The following is an 18,178-nucleotide window of genomic DNA, read 5'->3' on the forward strand; positions in this document are numbered from 1 at the left end:
TGTAGTCAATAAAAATCACTCTATTAAATTAGAGTTGCCTCATTTCCCTAAATATCACTTCCAAGCACCCTTGTGCATACATGAGCTGCAAGATCCTGCGACCTGGGTCAAGAGGTGCATGTGTAAAGGCCACTAGTAATGAATCCAAAAGGTATAGCCTGAAGAAAGGGTTAATCTCTGTGACAAACAGAGCAGAGGGGAAGGTGTGGAATAGAGAAAAATTATTCTAAACTGCCAAGATGGCCAGTGGGTGGTTGGGGGGGGAAAAAGGACAGAGAAAAAGAGTGCATGTGGATGAGGGGGCTTGTGAGGGCGACAACCCAAAAAAGGATCCCTAGGGAAAAGGATTAGTGTGGTTCTCTGAGTGAGTCTGTAGCCAAGAGGCCAGACTGGAGAATACAAAACATTCACCTCAAGGGAGAGGAGCTATATTATGAACCCTGAGAGGGGAAGGGTCACATAAAAGTGGGAACAACATGATGATGTCTGCGTAATGTTCTCTATTATAAAGTCTGTCATTTATATTAAACTAAAGTATCAATAGAAACTATACTTTCACCTCAATATCTATAAAGTTGTTGTACTCATGAGTTTCCCTCTATTGAAGATCTCTGTCCAGAACTACTCCAAAGAAACACTACCAAAACTCCCCTAGTTAACCAGTGCCTAAAATAAGAAAGGGACAAAGGACCACAAAAATATTGGCAAACGTTACAGCCACAAACCTTTTATTTCCCCTCGCTTCCTCAGCAACAACCCATACTAGAATGTTACATGGAATCCTGACCCTTTAACTAAGAGAATGTTGTAGAAAGGATACTATAGAAAAGGAAACTGAAATTGTTCTTTACCAAAGAAGTCTATGACTGGAGGGTGGGAAAATAGAGAAAAAATATTTACCTTTTTAAAAATCTACAAAAGTATTTTATCAACTGATGTTGGTAGGGACCAGGCACAAGAAATAAAAGTCCGCACTTACAGAACTAACATATGCTGCTCATTGCTATAGAACGTTGTGAGATACAAGTAGCCCTAAACATGAAAGGCTTCCTTTGACAGTTCTTATATTGGGAATATGAATGTCTTCTAATAGAATGGGCATTTGTTCCATTGTTTTGCAAGAATTTTCTGTTAAATATTTTATTGCTGATGTTCTGTGCTCTTGTTAAAACGAGCCAGCATAGCTCACATTCATTTTTAGAAAGAGACACAAGGTTACAAAATAAATCATGTTTTACAACAAAATAGAAACAGCTGTTCTCGCATCATCTGCAAACCAAGCTATTAAAACCCTTTTGATGTCAAATGATATTACAATGTTACTGAAGGATCTTATCGTATGAATAGACAGAATTAAAGTTAATCTGGTTGATTAAAAAGTTCCCTCTGCAACACAGGTTAGTATGCAGCCATTTAGAAATCTAAATAGCTGAAGTGGCTTTCTCTGCCACCATCTATTCTTTATTTGATTATATCATATTTATGGCTGTTTTACAGATACTTTTGTCTCCAAAGAGTCATTGGCCTCAAATCATAAAACTGCTATGTATCTTACTATACAGACTGGATGGCCTCCATCTGTGCTGCTGGTCTTAAAACGTGTCAGGTAATACAGCACTAAAACGCTCAACACATTTCCTAGTCTGAGCCTGTGGACCTACATATGTTTTAATGTTTCAAATCAAAATGGCCTTCACTGTCAAAATCAATGGAAGCTACTATGCATTTGGTGCTTTCTGACCAAGGACAAACAAAATATATATTTAAAAACAAACAAAAAACCTAGAAAGAGCACACATTTACAACCTGTGTACTTGGCTTTTCATTAAGGCTTGTACGATTTTACAGATGGCAGGATGGTATGTAAGCAATTCTCTTGGGTGCAATATGCAAGTCCCAGCTGGAGTGTTTCCAACAGGATATAAACCATGGTCCTCAAGCCTGCACTTTAAAAAACATATTACTTAGCCCAGTGCCAACAAATGTCAATACAAAAAATGCACTTCAAGAACAGGAACAGCTTTCCTACAACCACAGAGGTTACCTGCATCGAAAATAATTGGAAGGTGAAAATTATGGCAATGACGATGGTATCATAAAATGTTTATTTTTCATAAAAATGCATCATTTGCAAATAATTTGGGTCAAGACAAATCGCAAAAGGATTCAAGTAGGTCTAAAAATTTTACACATATACATAATTGCTTTCAGCTATCTGGCAGTGTAGGGCAGACTACTCTAGGAGGTGCTGCTTGAGGTCTTCAACAACTCTGACGTTTCTTCAATCCTAAAAATATTATAGGTTAAACAGGCTAAACAAAAATATTTTCTTATTGAATAATAAAATTAAGTAAGCACCATTTTTTCCAGTACATAGGGAAGACTCGCTAGTTTTAAATGACAACCTGTACATAGTGGAGAGAAGAAACAGTCCAGTTTTCAAGTTTAATCGTAAACGTTTTGTACAGAACACTTTTTAAAAGACTGAATTATTGATGATTACTGTTGAAATAGAATGACACTAGAAGTGGAAAACTGCAACAAGATACAATTACTTCCAAGTAATGGAAATCATCACATTTTTCTTTATGCAAGAGCTAAAAATTTGAACAGAATCATTATCTTCAGCAAACTAGATAACCTAAAACTCTTAAAGTAAATTAGCACTCATCTCAAGAACAGCCACTAAACACACCTATAGTCATCCCACAAACATAGGACTGTATATAGATTTATTATCCAGTAGGAACAATAAATCTTAAGATGCAAGGATCTTTGTGGTTTGGAGAACGTATGTACTTTCTACATACATTTAAACCAAAGCCATTCCCTACAGAGAAATGAATTCATCCTGCTTTTTTCCTTTTACTTACATTTTGTTTATTCGTTCCATTCTTTGTATTGTTGTCTCCTGCAATTTAAAAGCAACAGGTTCCATTCATTCTTCATAGGCCATATATTTCAAAGTTTTGGTACATGCACAAACACAGTGAATTTGTATGCATGGAACTTATTTTAACAGACTTTTCAAGATAAAGTTTTGCTGTTCTCTCCAGCCCTCAAAACAACCAAAGACCAAAAAAAAAATAAAAATCCTACAGATATTCAGACTAGGCATTAGTTTTAACTGACCTTTGAAGCCTTGGATAAATCATGATTATTAACAACCATGGCTTTGGGAGATGGGTCTGAAGATATCAGTGAACTATATCCAGATGAGTGGTGAAGACTCTCTGGCAGTTCCTCCTTCCCTTTATCTGTGAAGAAGCATTCATTTTAAAGATCACCTTTGCCTTTTTGCTCTCACACAACAGGTCAGCCATCACCCAGTTTAATTTACAGAAGATACCAACAACACATATTTATAGGGAACTATTACACAACCACAATGAATTTTTAATTATTACCAATATCCTGTACTATTCTGAAACGACACAAAACAACCTTCTGATCACCACCAATGAAAGCTTTTTGGAAACTGCCACTGGCCAAAATATCATTCCTTGCAGGTCTTTTCTAAGACCTTAGAGTCAATGCTCATTCAGCAAAAACTGGTATAAAACATGAATTGCACCCCAGACATGAGGCATATGCCAAGCCCTTTTTAAATTCCACCATTAGGTAGAGCTTGACAACATTACCTTAAAGCATTTTTAATAAGCAAACAGAAAAGCCTTCCATTAAAAAATGACAGAAATGCCTATAAAGGGCAGAGCAGCTATTTGGGTCAATATTTAAAACACACGCACAAAATTACTTTACAGTAACAAATATTTAATAAATAATAAAGTAATAAACACCAAAGATATTACTTTATTATCTTTGAGCCTGTCACCAGCATATCATAGAATAAATCAACCCCAACTTGCACATGCTATAAAAGACTTTACCAATAGGAAGAAACGTGTAGCTTAACCACCATACAGTTAAAAACAGGCTTTGGAGAAGATGAGTGAAGCTGTAGTGACTTTTTCTGGTTGTGCTGCAAATCTAAGTGGGGTGTAAGAAAGTTGTAAATGTATAGCTTACAGATCTTCAGGTAAGAGGTTGGAGAACTAAGAACTACAATGTTTAAGTTTATTTATTTATTTGATTTTGTTTATACCCCGCCCCGCCAGATGATAAAAAAATAATTTGCTACTGAAGATTTTGACTAGGGTCCTTCCTAAAAAAGGAAATGATAAAATTACCGTAAAGACTCCTTGTCAGCACTGATAAGCTACTTAAAAATAATTTGACCAGCCTTCATTAACATAACTTTGAAAGCCCCTTTTTAAAACTCAGTCTCTAACAAATGGAAAAAAATACTAAAACTAAAGTAAACCCATCCTACATATTAAGTTTTATATTGATAGTAGAGCAATGTTCTTTGTGTGCAACACTGAACACGTACAAAAAAGAACAGATAAAAAATAAAACTGCAGTGACAAACCAATCACTTTTGTTGGTACAAAGATCTACTGCATCTAAACAATCTCAGTTGTTGAAACGGCAGTTTGAGCATTCAGAAGACCCCAAATAATGCCAACACTAAATGAAATACTCACCTGGAGAAACTGGCGTCATATGTATGTTAGAGGTATTTTCTTCATTCATGTTATTAGATTCTGTGGGTAAACTGATCTAAAATTGAAGATATATTTTGCCATTTATAAGTCAGTTTTACAATATAGTAGCTGGCATTCTGGGATTTGCATTGCAAGCTGTTTTACAAAGTTACCAATTTGGAGCAACTCTGCATAGGACCGTACTTACTGTCTTTGAATGAATGGATAATATCCACCCATAACACTCCCTATTACATTACTACTAATATATCCCGCAGCGGACAATGGCTCAGTTCAGCCATCATGTCTGGATCCTCTGACCAAAGATTGGGAGGATCAGGAACAGGCTACAGTCTTACACACAAACCCTTTCTTGTCAATTGCATTCTTCATTTATTTGTTTCTTCTGATATAGTTTGCTATGACGTCTGAACTGGTTGACTATAGTTAGAGCCATTAATAGAGCCTGTGAGCCTGCCAGTACATTTCTGAACCTCTGAAGGATCAACCTGTACTGAACCAATATTTTTACAAATCACATTATACTCGACACCAACCAAATAGTCTGTTCCAAAGCAGTAACTGGTTATTCTCTGTTCATATAAGGTATTTTAATTATGTCACACCATCAGTAATTTATACACTATACCACTGATACTAGTCAAAGTGAAGTTCAGCATTTTAAAGAGTTGCTAGATAATCCAAACCATTCCACAATATTGTACAGTATTTACGTAAATTAGTCAAGAACAGGAAATACATAATAGAGAAAGAAAAATATCTTTGTTAACTTGGACTGAACTTTTAAATATGGTACATGGTACTGTGGCAAGCACTAACATGAAATATTTTTTCCCGTTCAAATGCATTACCAACAAATTTGTACCTTAGTAAATTGTAGCCATAGCAAAAAAAACCATTTCCCACACTTCTCAAAAGTTCATCCTGAGAATACCCATTATTCAAAAATGTAACTTAAAGGGATTGAGAAAACACCTACTCTCTTTTGCAAAAAAAATCATTGTGTTTAGGAATATGAAAAACTAAATATGATCACTCTGCATTGCTTGTGAGACTAATACATACCTATATATCCACTTTAAATCAGAAACAGTGATATAAAAATGTCCCATTAGTATTGTTTTCTGAAAATTGAATAATAAATGTACCTTTTCTGGTTGCAGTAATAGTTGTGTTTCAAGGAGCAAGACGCGGCTCAATAGATTATTCCAGTCTCTCTCATCTATAATCACTTTACCCTGCAGTTTCTCTTCTAAAACTATCAACTTCTCTTCTATCCAATTCAGTTTATTAACTTTTTCCTGCAGTTCAGCAAGTTGGCTTTTTAATTCTTTCATTTGATCATCATTATCTTCTAAGAGCTGCAAATAAGATGGAAGGCAAAAAACAGTTTATGTAACTATGTAGTGTTGCTCAAGAGTAAAGGTTGATTCCCAACTTGGTTTTTATGTTATTCCATTATGAATTAAATTCATTAGTCTTTTCTAGAAATTACTAGATTAAGGACAGCCTTCATTAACTTCATGCAATCCAATGCAGTTTAACGATAGGGAAATTAATGAATATGCCAGTTCAGCCATGGAATCATTTGAGATTCTGGAAAAACATTTTCACTTGTTTCAGTTGCTTATCTGTACAAGAATCATCTATTATCCTTACTAGATAGAATAGAGAAAGGGGAAAAACAGGGGAAAGACTATGCTCACGGGCTTTTCCACAGGCTCGATTTGGTCCTTATTTTCTGGGGAGTCGATCCACAAGCACTGGAATTGGTTTAGGCATGGTTCTTCTGCACATGTGCCTTCCCCATGCATTTTGACAGTAGTGGTTAATTTATTTCTGCACATGGTTTAAATAATCATATTTTTCACAGGAGGGTGCTGTCATTATTAGTGGCATCACAGCAACCCCCTTTTTTTAAGGCCATGATATAGTGGTTAAACTATCATTACTAGCAGGTTCTCTGAATTCCCAGCTTTCATTTTCTAAAAAAGTCTCTATGCCCTTCCCTTGCAAAGATATACCTTTTATCTTATACCTCCATGAGGTAAGAATCTAGAGATTTATTTTTTAACAAAATGAAAACTGGGACTTCAGAGGACCTCCTTAAACTTTCATTACCGCACTACATCTCTATTGATATTTTAGATCCTTAAATAACCCCAGAAACCACTCATCTTTGAGGGGGAGGAGAGGGAGCAGTTTGACAATGACCACAGTCCAATAATTGAAAAGTGAGCTGGATGTGGGTGGGAATGGGCAGGACAAAGAAAACTGTACAAGGAAAAAGATGAGTCAAAATCAGCTTTCATGGAAAGATCAGGGTAAAGGTTTTTTAAAGAACAAAGTGGAAAATAAAACCAGGCAGAAAATGGGTGAAGCAACTTAATGGCCTTACTTGTTCATGTGAATTGTAGGAAATATCAGTTTCTTCATGAAGTACTTCACTGACTACATCCTTTGGGGAACATGTATTACATGTACTCACATGGCGTTCTATTTGAGGTTTCTTTGCATGTAAACAACAAAACAAAATGTCACACAATGTAACAGCGGAAAAGTTTAAGAGCTCATCTAAATAATCACTGAATTTAGTGGGAAAACACCTTTGATGTTAATGGCCATGGAATACACCTGATACAGAAAACCTTTACAATTTGTTTGAAAAGCAAAAATAAAGGTAAAAATATAACATGACAATCAGCCCCAAAGCCTTAATGCCAAGTCAGGCCCTCTCATCTTTTTAAATCTGTGTCATCCCAATTTTGATGGACTCTGAAAACAGTACACCAAAGTACACTAACAGGGCTTGTAATAAGCAGTGCAAGAAACCAAAGAAATGGGGGGGGGGTTTTTTGTATGTGTGTATATACACACACACACAATTAAATAACACAATACCAATTCAAGAATCTTCCCTAGCCAAGCTGCTTGGGGGAGTGGAGGTGAGATTTAGAGCTGTGTATTCCAGATAAAACAAAAATCATGCCACACAAAAATTATGCTGTGGCAGCAATGCTTTTCATTTGGCAACTGCTGTACTAATATCTTGATCCAGTGAGAAAGAATCCATTTGCAGCAAAAAAGTCACTGTGTACAAACTGCACATGTTAAGAGCTCTTGGGGATGTGGTAAAGAAACACTCCTGTCCAAAAGCTTGGAACATGTACACAGAGTGAAATGCCCTTTCAGCAGATCTCTGAATCAAGCTTTAGAGACCTTGTATGACTAGAAAAGCAGCTGCACACTGACAAGTAACTATGAAACAACAGGCTTGCCAAGCTGAATACACTAAGAGCTGCTGATAAGGTAGAAACCACTTTACCATTTGGTAAGCATCTTCCCGACCAATGTACTCAGTAAGACTTCTATCACTGTTAAAAGCACACTGCAGAACTGTAAGAACCTCTGGTCTGATGGTCTGTGTTCCTAGAACTTCTTTAGAGGAGTAACTCTGATATGTTCACTGATAAAGGATTTTCTTAAAAACTAGCCAACATTAAGTTTATCTGCCACAACTAGCTTATGTTACCTTAGATTCAGGGCACTAATTTTATCAATCTGAAAATTTATATTAATGGCCATGTTTCTCTATTAAGCATTTGCTTGAATTCAACCATTTTCTTTAAATATGATTAGTAGAAGCCATTTTTAATTATTTTCATATAACATAAAGTGTATCTGCCTAAGAATCACATTTTTCTGCTGAATGGTAATTCCTCATCTAAAACAATCCTACCTGCTGAAAGTTCATAGCATTGTCACATATAGAACCAAGAAGATGTGAACTGCTTGCTTGTGATTCATGCTTAATAACATGGATGTTCTTTCTTGTTTGGGATTTCACCTATAAAACAACAGAAGCCTCACTGTTGGTGATGCCAGCATTTTCCTGTTTATACAGCACAAAATGTGCTCCAACAGGACATACTGCCAAAGCAGTAAGGTGAAGCAAAGTATTCCTAAGCAAATGCTATGCAGACAAAATAGCCTAGCTAATTGTAGCAAGTGGCCCACGTAAGTAACTTTTCAGGAACTTCAAATTTATTTTCTTTACTTATTATTTGTATTTATAGCCCGCCCATCCCGCAAGCGGGCTCAGGGCGGGTAACATTGTAAAAACAGGACAATGAATACGATTAAAATTAAATAAGTTAGTAATTTAAACAATAATAAACATTAAAACCCAATCACACTTCTGACAGTCACTGGTTGTATGGTTCTTTAGCAAATTATTTGGGTTAACAGATGGATAGGTGGATAGGTGACAACCACCTCAGGGAGGCCATATAGAGACGTCCGCTGCCTCAGCCAAAGGCCTGGCAGAAGAGCTTCGTCTTACTGGCCCTGCGGTATTGAAGAAGATCCCGCAGGGCCCTAATCTCGACTGGGAGCATGTTCCACCAGGCAGGGGCCAGGGCAGAAAAGGCCTTGGCCCTGGTTGAGGTAAGACAGACGTCCTTTGGGCCAGGGACAACCAGATGTTTATCCATGCAGCGTGAGCGTAATGCTCTTCGGGGCATATATGGAAAGAGGCGGTCCCTCCGATATGTGGGTCCCAGGCAGTATAAAGCTTTGAAGGTAATTACCAGCACCTTGAAGCGAATCCAGAAGTCAACTGGCAACCAATACAATTGGCAGAGCACCTGCCGGATGTGAGCCTTCAGAGACGTCGATGTCAGCAGGCACACTGCCACATTTTGCACCAGCTGTAATTTCTGGGTCAGCCTCAAGGGTCAGCCTACACAGAGCCAGTTGCAGTAATCATGCAACTTGCTCTATGTAGTGACCATTGCATGGATCACTGTAGCTAAGTCCTGTGGGGAGAGATATGGTCTCAGCAGCCTTATCTGCCTAAGATGGAAACATGCAGATCTGGCGACTGCAGTAACCTGGGCCTCCACAGAGAGAGAGGCATCCAGTATTACTCCTGAACTCCTCACTTTCTAGGCCGGTACCAAAGGCACCCCCTTCCAGTGCGAGGAGTCTGCTACCCACATCCAAACACCCCCAAACCAGGTACAGGACCTCCGTCTTCGATGGATTAAGCTTCGGCCGGCTCTCCTGCAACCATCCAGCCACAGCCTCCAGAGCCTCAGCCAGAGTGTCAGGGGCAGAAGATGGATGGCCATCCATTAACAGGTAGAGCTGGGTGTCATCCGCATATTGATGGCAACCCAGCCCATAACTCCTGGCTAACTGGGTGAGGGGATGTTAAATAGCATTGGCGAGAGGATCGCCCCTTGCGGCACTCCACATCCAAGTGGGTATCGCGAGAAGACCCTCTCACCAAGTGCCACCCTCTGTCCCCGACCATGGTGAAAGGAGGAGAACCATTGTAAGCCAGTCCCCCGAACTCCTACGTCGGCGAGGCGGTGGGTCAACAGATCATAGTCGACCGTGTTGAAGGCTGCCGTTAGATCTAAGAAAAAAAAGGAGGAACACAGCCGCAACACGACGAGACGGTTGCTCTTGAGAGCACCGGCCACTTCTGGGTTTGTTTAAAGGATCTTCCAATCATTGGAGACCCCCCAATCCCCCGGGGAAGGGGGTATTGGGCAGCTAGAGGCTTGATCCGGTCCCCTGTGCTGTGGCTACTCACGGGGAGAACCAGGGATTGCCTCCAACGCACAATCAGAAGAGGAGCCCATATCTATGGGCGAAGCCGTTGCTTCCTGTGCTGAGGGGGGGATAAGAAACACTGCCAAATAAGCGCTTGGACTTATCATGAGTAAAAAACTTTATTTTGGGGCTTAAAGAGAACAAACTGTCAAAACTACAGCCCTGAAAAGATTAAAAGCTTAGGTGGGAGTTTTCCTCCCTGGCATAAGTGGCCAACGAAAAGAGACAGAGAGAGACAACTTTACTTTCACTTTTCACTACAGGGCAATGCTTTAAGAGAAACTAGTCTAAGTGAGTGATTATTTTACATGTTGATGGCTAACTGCATATACTGATGGTCTGCAGAGACTGTAGAGACTCTTTTTCAATGCTCTCAATTCTTACCCCAACTGGGGCAGGGTTTGGAACATTAGGAAACCCTTTACAAAAAATTTTGGGGGGTCTCAGAAAAATAAAATAAAATAGATTGGGAAAAAAATAATAAAGGAGACTACCACTATAAATGAACTATTAACTGAAAGAGATTCCAGGGAAAAGCTGCAACTTTATTAATGTGGAGCACCAACTAATTGCTTGAAAAATTGCCCCCCCATAGACATTTGGACTTTGAATTAACAACAGGCTGGAGGGGTGTTGTGAGTGATATTGACCTTGAGATGCATATTTGTGGAGATAAACTCTAAACAATCAACTTGGCTATTAAAAACAAGATCTGGGCAGTCAGCCAAAGACTTTTGGTGTTCCAAAACAATTGTTAAGAAAAGAAAATAAGTATTGGAGCTAAAGGGAAATAAAAATTTTGGGCAATTAACCCAATAGATCTACTTAACGTGTCTTCAAGATGGCAGGTCAAGCAACGCAAATTAAAACAATTAAAACACCAGCTCCTTCACCAAGAATTTCTGGCTCTACCACTTCTACATTTTCAGCGCCTGCACAAAAGGGATGCAGGCGTTGGTCCAAGCGACTATTTTAAGTTCAATTAGTGATGCAGTTGAACCAATCAAAATCACAATGGAGGAAATTCTGAATTTCATTACGGAAACAGTAGATCCCATTAAGAACGCGATGAAATAACTGAAAAATTTTCTACAAGTATGCAGGCACTTCAAAAACAAATAACAGACAATACTCAAAAGATTACTGAACTGAATACCACAACAGAAAAAATAGAAGTCAAAACAAAAGAAATGGAGACTAAGATTCGAGACACAGAAGCGAGACAATCTACTTTGAAGCAAGATGTCACGAGACTTCAGGCTGAAAGGGCTGCCTTTGTATTAAGATTCCAAAATGTGCCTGAAGAAAAGAATGAAGACCTTCCTTACAAAATGGCGAAACTATTAGCTGAACATATGAACATGGAAGAAGTGGAGAAGATTACTCAAGAAATTGATGTTGCTTTTAGAATGAATTCAGCATATACAAGGAGATTTCAATTACCAAGAGAGGTCCAAATTCGCTTTCACAAGAGGACAGTCAGAAACAAGATATTGAGAAGTGAATGCATCACCATTCATGATGGCTAAGACAGAAATTAATGTCTTAAAAGAAATTCCTTGGAGAGTCAGAGTCAGAGAGAAGATTTGACAACATTTAGGAATTATGATGACAAATAAATGCAGTGCATTACAAGAAAACAACTTGTAAGAACTGCTGAAGATAACCAAGCAAGATTTAGAAAAATGGAAAAACTTAGATATCTTTAATAGGCCAAATTGCCTTAATTAAAATGAATGTACTTCCAAGATGGACTTTCCTGTTCCAGACAATTCCTATCCTAGAAAATCTTCAAAGATCTGGATCAGTTGGTATCGAAATTTATATGGCAAGGGAAGCACCCCAGAATAAGACTGAAGGCCTTACAAGACTTTAAAGAAAGGGGAGGTTTTGGACTACCCAACTGGACGTTATAGTATAGAGCTGTGGCACTGGCTTGGATTAAAGAATGGGTCATTTTAGATGACCAGAGAATATTAAAGTTGGACGGTCATGATTTGATGCTGGGATAGCATGCGGTTTTATGGTATGGGAAGGCAGGTACGCAAAAGTACTTTAAGCAACATTGGTTTCGAGTATCTTTATTGATACAAAATTGATCACTCCTTTGGAAGCTATTACGCTATCGAATATTTATAAGGAGGAGGAAACCAAGAAGATACCAGGATATCCTGGATTCCAAAGATGAACTGAAACCGTTAAAGGACTTATCGTGGTGGCAAAGAGCCCGAATAGAATCCAGATATGCTAAAGATAAGAAAATAGGCTTTTATGACAACTTATTAGAGATTGAAAAGATCATGACAACTACTGATCAAAAACTTACTAAAAGGATCTACACGCTTCCACTTAATGATATTATGGTGGAGGAAACAGTTAAAGGACATATGATCCAATGGGCTCAGAATATAGGTCATAATATCGACCTGGAACAATGGGATCAAATGTGGAAGAAAAATATAAAAATTACAAAGGCTATAGCTTATAAAGAAAATATGTATAAAATGTTCTATAGGTGGTATATAACACCAGAACGGTTAGCGAAATATGATAACAAATGTTCAAATAAGTGTTGGAAATGTGAAAAGAAGGTGGGTTCGTTTTACCATATGTCGTGGCTGCCGTTAGTTCTAATAAAAACAGCAGCACCGCACCGCCCCGATCCAGCTGCCTACAGAGATCATCTGTACGGGCGACCAGAGCCGTCTCTGTCCTATGGCCAGGGCGGAAGCTGGACTGGAACAGATCAAGGATGGAAGCATCCTCCAGGAAAACTTGGAGTTGTTCGGGTACTGCTCTCTCAACTACCTTACCCAGAAATGGCAAATTTAATACTGGGCAGTAGTTGGCCAGGACCGCAGGGCCCAATGATGGCTTTTTCAAGAGCGGACGAACTACTGCCTTCTTCAGAGACCCTGGGAAAGTCCCAGAGGAGACGGACAAGTTGACAATTTCCCCCAAGGGAACCTGAATGCTCTCCCCACAGGCTTTCACCAGCCAGGAAGGGCAAGGGTCAAGGAGACAGGTAGTAAGCCTCACTGCTGCCAAGATCCTGTCAACTTCCTCCTGGAAGAGCTGGTCAAAGTGGTCCAATATTGAACCTGAAGACAGACAAGGGCTTCCAGTCCCTTTACTGTCTCAATTGCGGTCGGGAGGTCCTGGTGGAGTGTCACGATCTTATCTGTGAAATAGCTTGCAAATGCCTCACAGCCAATACCCAATTCCCTACTATTTGGTCTGCCCTGTGGCAGAATCGTGATTGACCGAATCGTTCTAAATAATTGGGCTGGTCGCGAACTCGCAGACGCAATGGAGGCCGCATAGAAATCCTTCTTAACGGCTTTCACTGCCATTGAACCAAATATAGCATAATGGCTGTATTCAGAAATCCTAAAGAAACTCTGTCAACTGCCAAGTAAAATACACACACACACACACACACACACACACACATATATAGTGTACATTTCACAAAAATGTAACCCATAGTAATGGTCACATGAATTGTTTCCATTTGATACAGTGAAGTGGAAATAACAGAGAAAACGAAAAGTGTTATTGGTTTCTTTTTTGCAGGGGTTATTTATTATGCAGCAACTTTACTGGTATAAGATCAGTTTAGGAGAGTTATCTTTTGCTTTGTGCAACGATAAACACAGCATTTCAGTCAGATTATGATAAGGAAAAAAGCTTAGCCTGCATATTTGGAATTTGTCAAAATATCAGAAGCTTCTACCAGCTAGGACAGGTTTCATTTACAACTGTAAGAATTACATCCTCCAAAATGCACTGTAACATTAAAGAACCGTATTTGTTCCTCTTGAATATAATAATAAAAGATACCTTATTCATGTTACTTAATTCTTTGTGTTTTTTATGGACCAAACTAATAATTTCACAAACAATCTGCATTTTTCTTTCTGCAAAGCCGTACTGGAGAAACTGGTGTTTTGTTAAGACTGGTTTATATTGAAAATGATCCCGGAGAAGCTGTAAAGCACATTGGGGGGGGGGGGAGAATTAGCTTTCATAATCACTACAAATATGTGTCATACTGACATTTTCTTTCTTTTTTATTAATTTTATTATACAATTACAAACAATTTAAAAAGAAAACAAAGTTGCATCAACAGAATACAAAAAATCAAAACAACACATTAGCTAAAAGGGATTACACTGGGGATCATAGCCGATAATGAATATATTGGTTGGTAGTAATCTAACAACCTCAGCATAGGAACATAAAAGTCAACAACTAGGACATAAACAGCCAAGTACTAAAACATTATAATTATGTCAGAAGGTTTTATTGGCATCTGGTGCCACTATTGTAAGCCGCCCTGAGCCCGCTCGCAGGGAGGGCAGGGTATAAATTGAATAAATAAATAAACAAACAATTTTTTTATATTCAACACTGTTAGGAATGATTTCACATGAGGCAAAATATGTCAAGACTGGGAACCAGATCTCTGTAAAATCGGAGATATCTCCCCTTAACATGTTATGTTTGTGACTTTCTGCTATTTTACCCATTATGAATTGGTCCCGTATTTTCTCAAATTATAAAGACATTGATGGAACTTTCTTGGAACGCCACTTTGAGGCTATTGCAATTTGCACTGCTGCTAACAGCAAGCAAACAAGGGACCACTTTGTGGGACTATATGTTCAATTTTTCCAGTGCTGCAATAAAAGGACTTCTGGTTTAAAAGGTAAGTCAATCGAAGTTATATTCTTTATATGGAACACTATTTTTTCCAGTATAATTGAACCTGCCTACAAGACCACCAACAATATACTGACATTTTCAATTCCTGATTACTGTTGTCATCACATGCTGTATTTTGTGGCAATATGTCATATAAATCATTCACTAGAGGCAGGGATAGTGAATAATTTTTTTAAAAATCTACTATACCTCAACGCATGCGTATATATCCATAACAATAATCAGAAACATTCCACTTCTGTCTATTCAATATATCTGATGAACTGCTGTCTACAAAGGTTCATACCAATGAAGAGCATGGCACTAGAATGTTTAAACTGGTGTGCAGTCCTAATGTAGTTTTGAACATTTTTGTTAGGATGAGACACGTAGCAGCATTTCCTTAGTGTACTTGATCTATCTTCCTCTTATGTACTTTTTTATAGATACCTTATAAGTGGCTTCAATAAAGCGCAAATCATTCTTTGCCGTAAGTTCCACATCCAGTTCCACCAGAAGTTCCATTATATGTGTTGAGAAAGATGTGAAGCAGTAGCTGATGATGGGCAAAAATGCAGATGAATCACCTTTTGCTAATCTATTGTGGGGAAAAGATAAGGTAGTAAAGATGCAGAGAATGTTAGACCCTGCCACACCAGTGAAAATGAACATCTATTCATAACTGAAAGACTAGCAGTCTTTAAGAGGCAGCCGGACAAACACATGTCAGGGATGCTCTAGGCTAATCCTGCATTGAGCAGGGGGTTGGACTAGATAGCCTGTATGGCCCCTTCCAACTCTGTGATTCTAGGATTCTACTATATTGCTATTTACTCTCACATTTGAAGGGGGCTTTAAGCCCGCAAAGCACATTCCAATGATCATGTTACCATATCAGTGTGAGACTGCTTAGTATCACTAACTGGTACCTATTTTAATTTAATTTAAAAACCACCGGAAATGGAGGCAGCACTATTTTTAATAAGAGCCTTCCCAAACAAGGACAATTTGTTCCCCAGATTCAGCCACCTTGAACCACAAGGAAAGGTAGGGTATAATGTTTTAATACCTTAATAAATATGAAGCACTCAACATCCTTCACAAACAGCTAATTTTTATCTAGTATACATAAAATGTATATACTTTCTCTGCTAGCTTTGTTGTACATTTCCATAGCTTTTTCATACTGGTCTATTCCATTATAATACCTGCAGACACCTTTCCCATTAAATTCTATGAAGCCAAAGAAAATGTGTATCAAATATAATATGCCAACACTTACCCAGTATAATCCACATCTCTGGAATAGTTTAAAAGTCGAAGTCCTTGTTCTATTCTACGCAAATTTCCTTTAAGGTCTCCCGTTGCCATATTATAATCCTTTCAGATCACAGAGAGTGTTTTAAATGCGGACTAGAATGGAGAAGTGCAATTTAAAATCAAATGCAAGATTTGGCCCAAGCAGTCTCCTGATACATAACAGTTTTAATAAAAGTTTAATGGACAAAACAACTGAAGCCTCATGGTATGAAAAATCCTATCCACTTCCTATATGATAGCAACAATATTGACACATGATATATTTTCTATTAAACAATGTTTAGATGCTTTGTGAAATCTAGAGAGACATCTTGCAAACACCACTTTGGACTCTGGAAAAACTGGCACTTAAAGCACACTCATCTAAGAAAAAGTTTCATTGGTCTCAGTGGGATTTACTTCTGAGACAACTTATACTATAGACAGGGGTCTTGTTGTAGAAAAAGAGCTGCCGGAGCTCATTAGCATAACTCAATAGCATAACTTATTTGCATATGCCACGCCCCCTGACATCACCGGAAGTGACAGAAGGCCACACCCCCTGACATCACCGGAAGTGTGTCAGAAGGCCCGGCTACTTACCCTCCTGCTTCATCCTCATTCCCAAACAGAATGAGGATCGAAGCAGAGGGCGGGGTAAAGAAGGGGGCGGGGCTTCACCACGTGACCGCCCCGCCCCCTAGAGGTTCTCTTCCGGAGCTCCGTACCTGAGAGCTCCCCCCCCGACTAGAGCCCTGACTATAGAGATATATTCAACTGCTAAAAGAGACCTGTGTCACCCCCATAGTGCTAGGGAGACATGTATTTAATAAGTAGGTGACGATGAATGGAAGATGACCCTCCCTAAAATTATACAACATGTTTTGTTAACTGGACAGCCTATAACTTGTACGCTAATATAAAACAACTCCCTCTTGTTTTTGTGTAACATACCTTGGGAAAAACTTAGTCTTACACTGGAGTAAATAGTGTAATGAACTTTCATGTTCTGAAAGATAAGAGTGGTCATATTTTCCTTCCCTGTTCCACCACCATGTAATCCAACTAAATCAGCAACACATCCTGTATTCCTGATTAAGATTTTACAAACACAGCCTTGAAGCCTATCTCTCATCCCAATACATATTTCACTGCTCCCCCCTTATTATTGTACTTAATATCTAATGTTAAGCACTGCCAGATTCAAAATGCACACTGTCCATTGATATTTTGGCTGGATCTAATTTAAGAAGTGTTTTACACTGCTGCTGCATCCAGAATTTTTGTATGGGTCAACAGCAACAAATAAACTTTGAGATGCCTTATGGATGTTCTTTATACGCTCATGGTATAATCTACGTGTCAGCCTTTAAAGTGGCCATAAACTCTTTACTGTTTTGGCTGCAACTGACTACCACAGCTGCCCCTCTGGAATCCACCTCTAGGAGCTGAAACATCCCCCCCCCAAAAAAAAAAATCCTGCACACGTTGAAAGCTTGCATACTTTTATTTTAACTGCATACTTTTTCTTTAAAAAAGCATCACACGGCTTTTGTGTTTGGAGTTTGCTCTAGACTCCCTGGAACCTCTGCCATTATTCCATTAGTATCATCTCCACAACATCTTACCCTGGATATGCCTGAAGCAACCGCCTTTTCCTGGGGCTGAAACTTCTCCGATTTGTATGAACCTCCGTTCAGCCACCACGGCAACGCCAGAAATTACGCAAAGTTCCTAACAGCAGGTTTACTTGTGTCCGCCAAGACAGCCCCGTCTCCTCAAGGTGGGCTTTCCACGCTACGCAGACCTGTCTCTAGCCCCGCCCCTCCGCCCCTCCCCCCTGCGGGTGGCTTCGGTTTTTGCCCTCTCTCCTATTTGGCGGCTGTTTGAGCCCTCCCGCGGGAATCCCAGCAGTCTTTCGCTTCAAATGAACAGATTCTTCAGCTTTTTGATCCCTCTTCTCCCCACCCCGCAAACGCAA

General features: G+C 39.0%; 1 protein-coding gene across 1 annotated transcript; it reads right to left on the reverse strand.

Annotated features, from left to right (window-relative positions):
* Positions 1-2,102: 2,102 nt before the first annotated feature.
* CEP44 (centrosomal protein 44kDa) lies at positions 2,103-17,983 on the reverse strand. The gene is made up of 11 exons (XM_015408145.1): positions 17,826-17,983; positions 16,181-16,311; positions 15,349-15,496; positions 14,034-14,180; positions 8,308-8,415; positions 6,967-7,077; positions 5,717-5,929; positions 4,548-4,623; positions 3,133-3,257; positions 2,874-2,911; positions 2,103-2,287 (listed from the first exon to the last, which is right to left on the reverse strand). Exons 2-11 carry the CDS (start codon positions 16,267-16,269, stop codon positions 2,239-2,241), a joined length of 1,104 nt encoding a protein of 367 aa, XP_015263631.1. The 5' UTR covers positions 16,270-16,311; positions 17,826-17,983; the 3' UTR covers positions 2,103-2,238.
* Between the last annotated feature and the right edge of the window lie 195 nt (positions 17,984-18,178).

Source organism: Gekko japonicus, unplaced genomic scaffold, assembly GCF_001447785.1.
Source record: "Gekko japonicus isolate JY-2015 unplaced genomic scaffold, Gekko_japonicus_V1.1 scaffold109, whole genome shotgun sequence".
NCBI classification, from domain to species: domain Eukaryota; kingdom Metazoa; phylum Chordata; class Lepidosauria; order Squamata; family Gekkonidae; genus Gekko; species Gekko japonicus.

What these genes read in the sequence shown, in the direction of transcription:
- CEP44 (XM_015408145.1), bottom strand. Translation starts at nt 16,269, where the DNA reads ATGGCAACGGGAGACCTTAAAGGAAATTTGCGTAGAATAGAACAAGGA. An exon ending in TTATTGAAGCCACTTATAAG is followed by an intron (nt 14,181 to 15,348) that starts GTATCTATAAAA and finishes TGTGCTTTACAG; the next exon opens with CTTCTCCGGGATCATTTTCA. An exon ending in ATTTATCCAAGGCTTCAAAG is followed by an intron (nt 2,912 to 3,132) that starts GTCAGTTAAAAC and finishes TTTAAATTGCAG; the next exon opens with GAGACAACAATACAAAGAAT.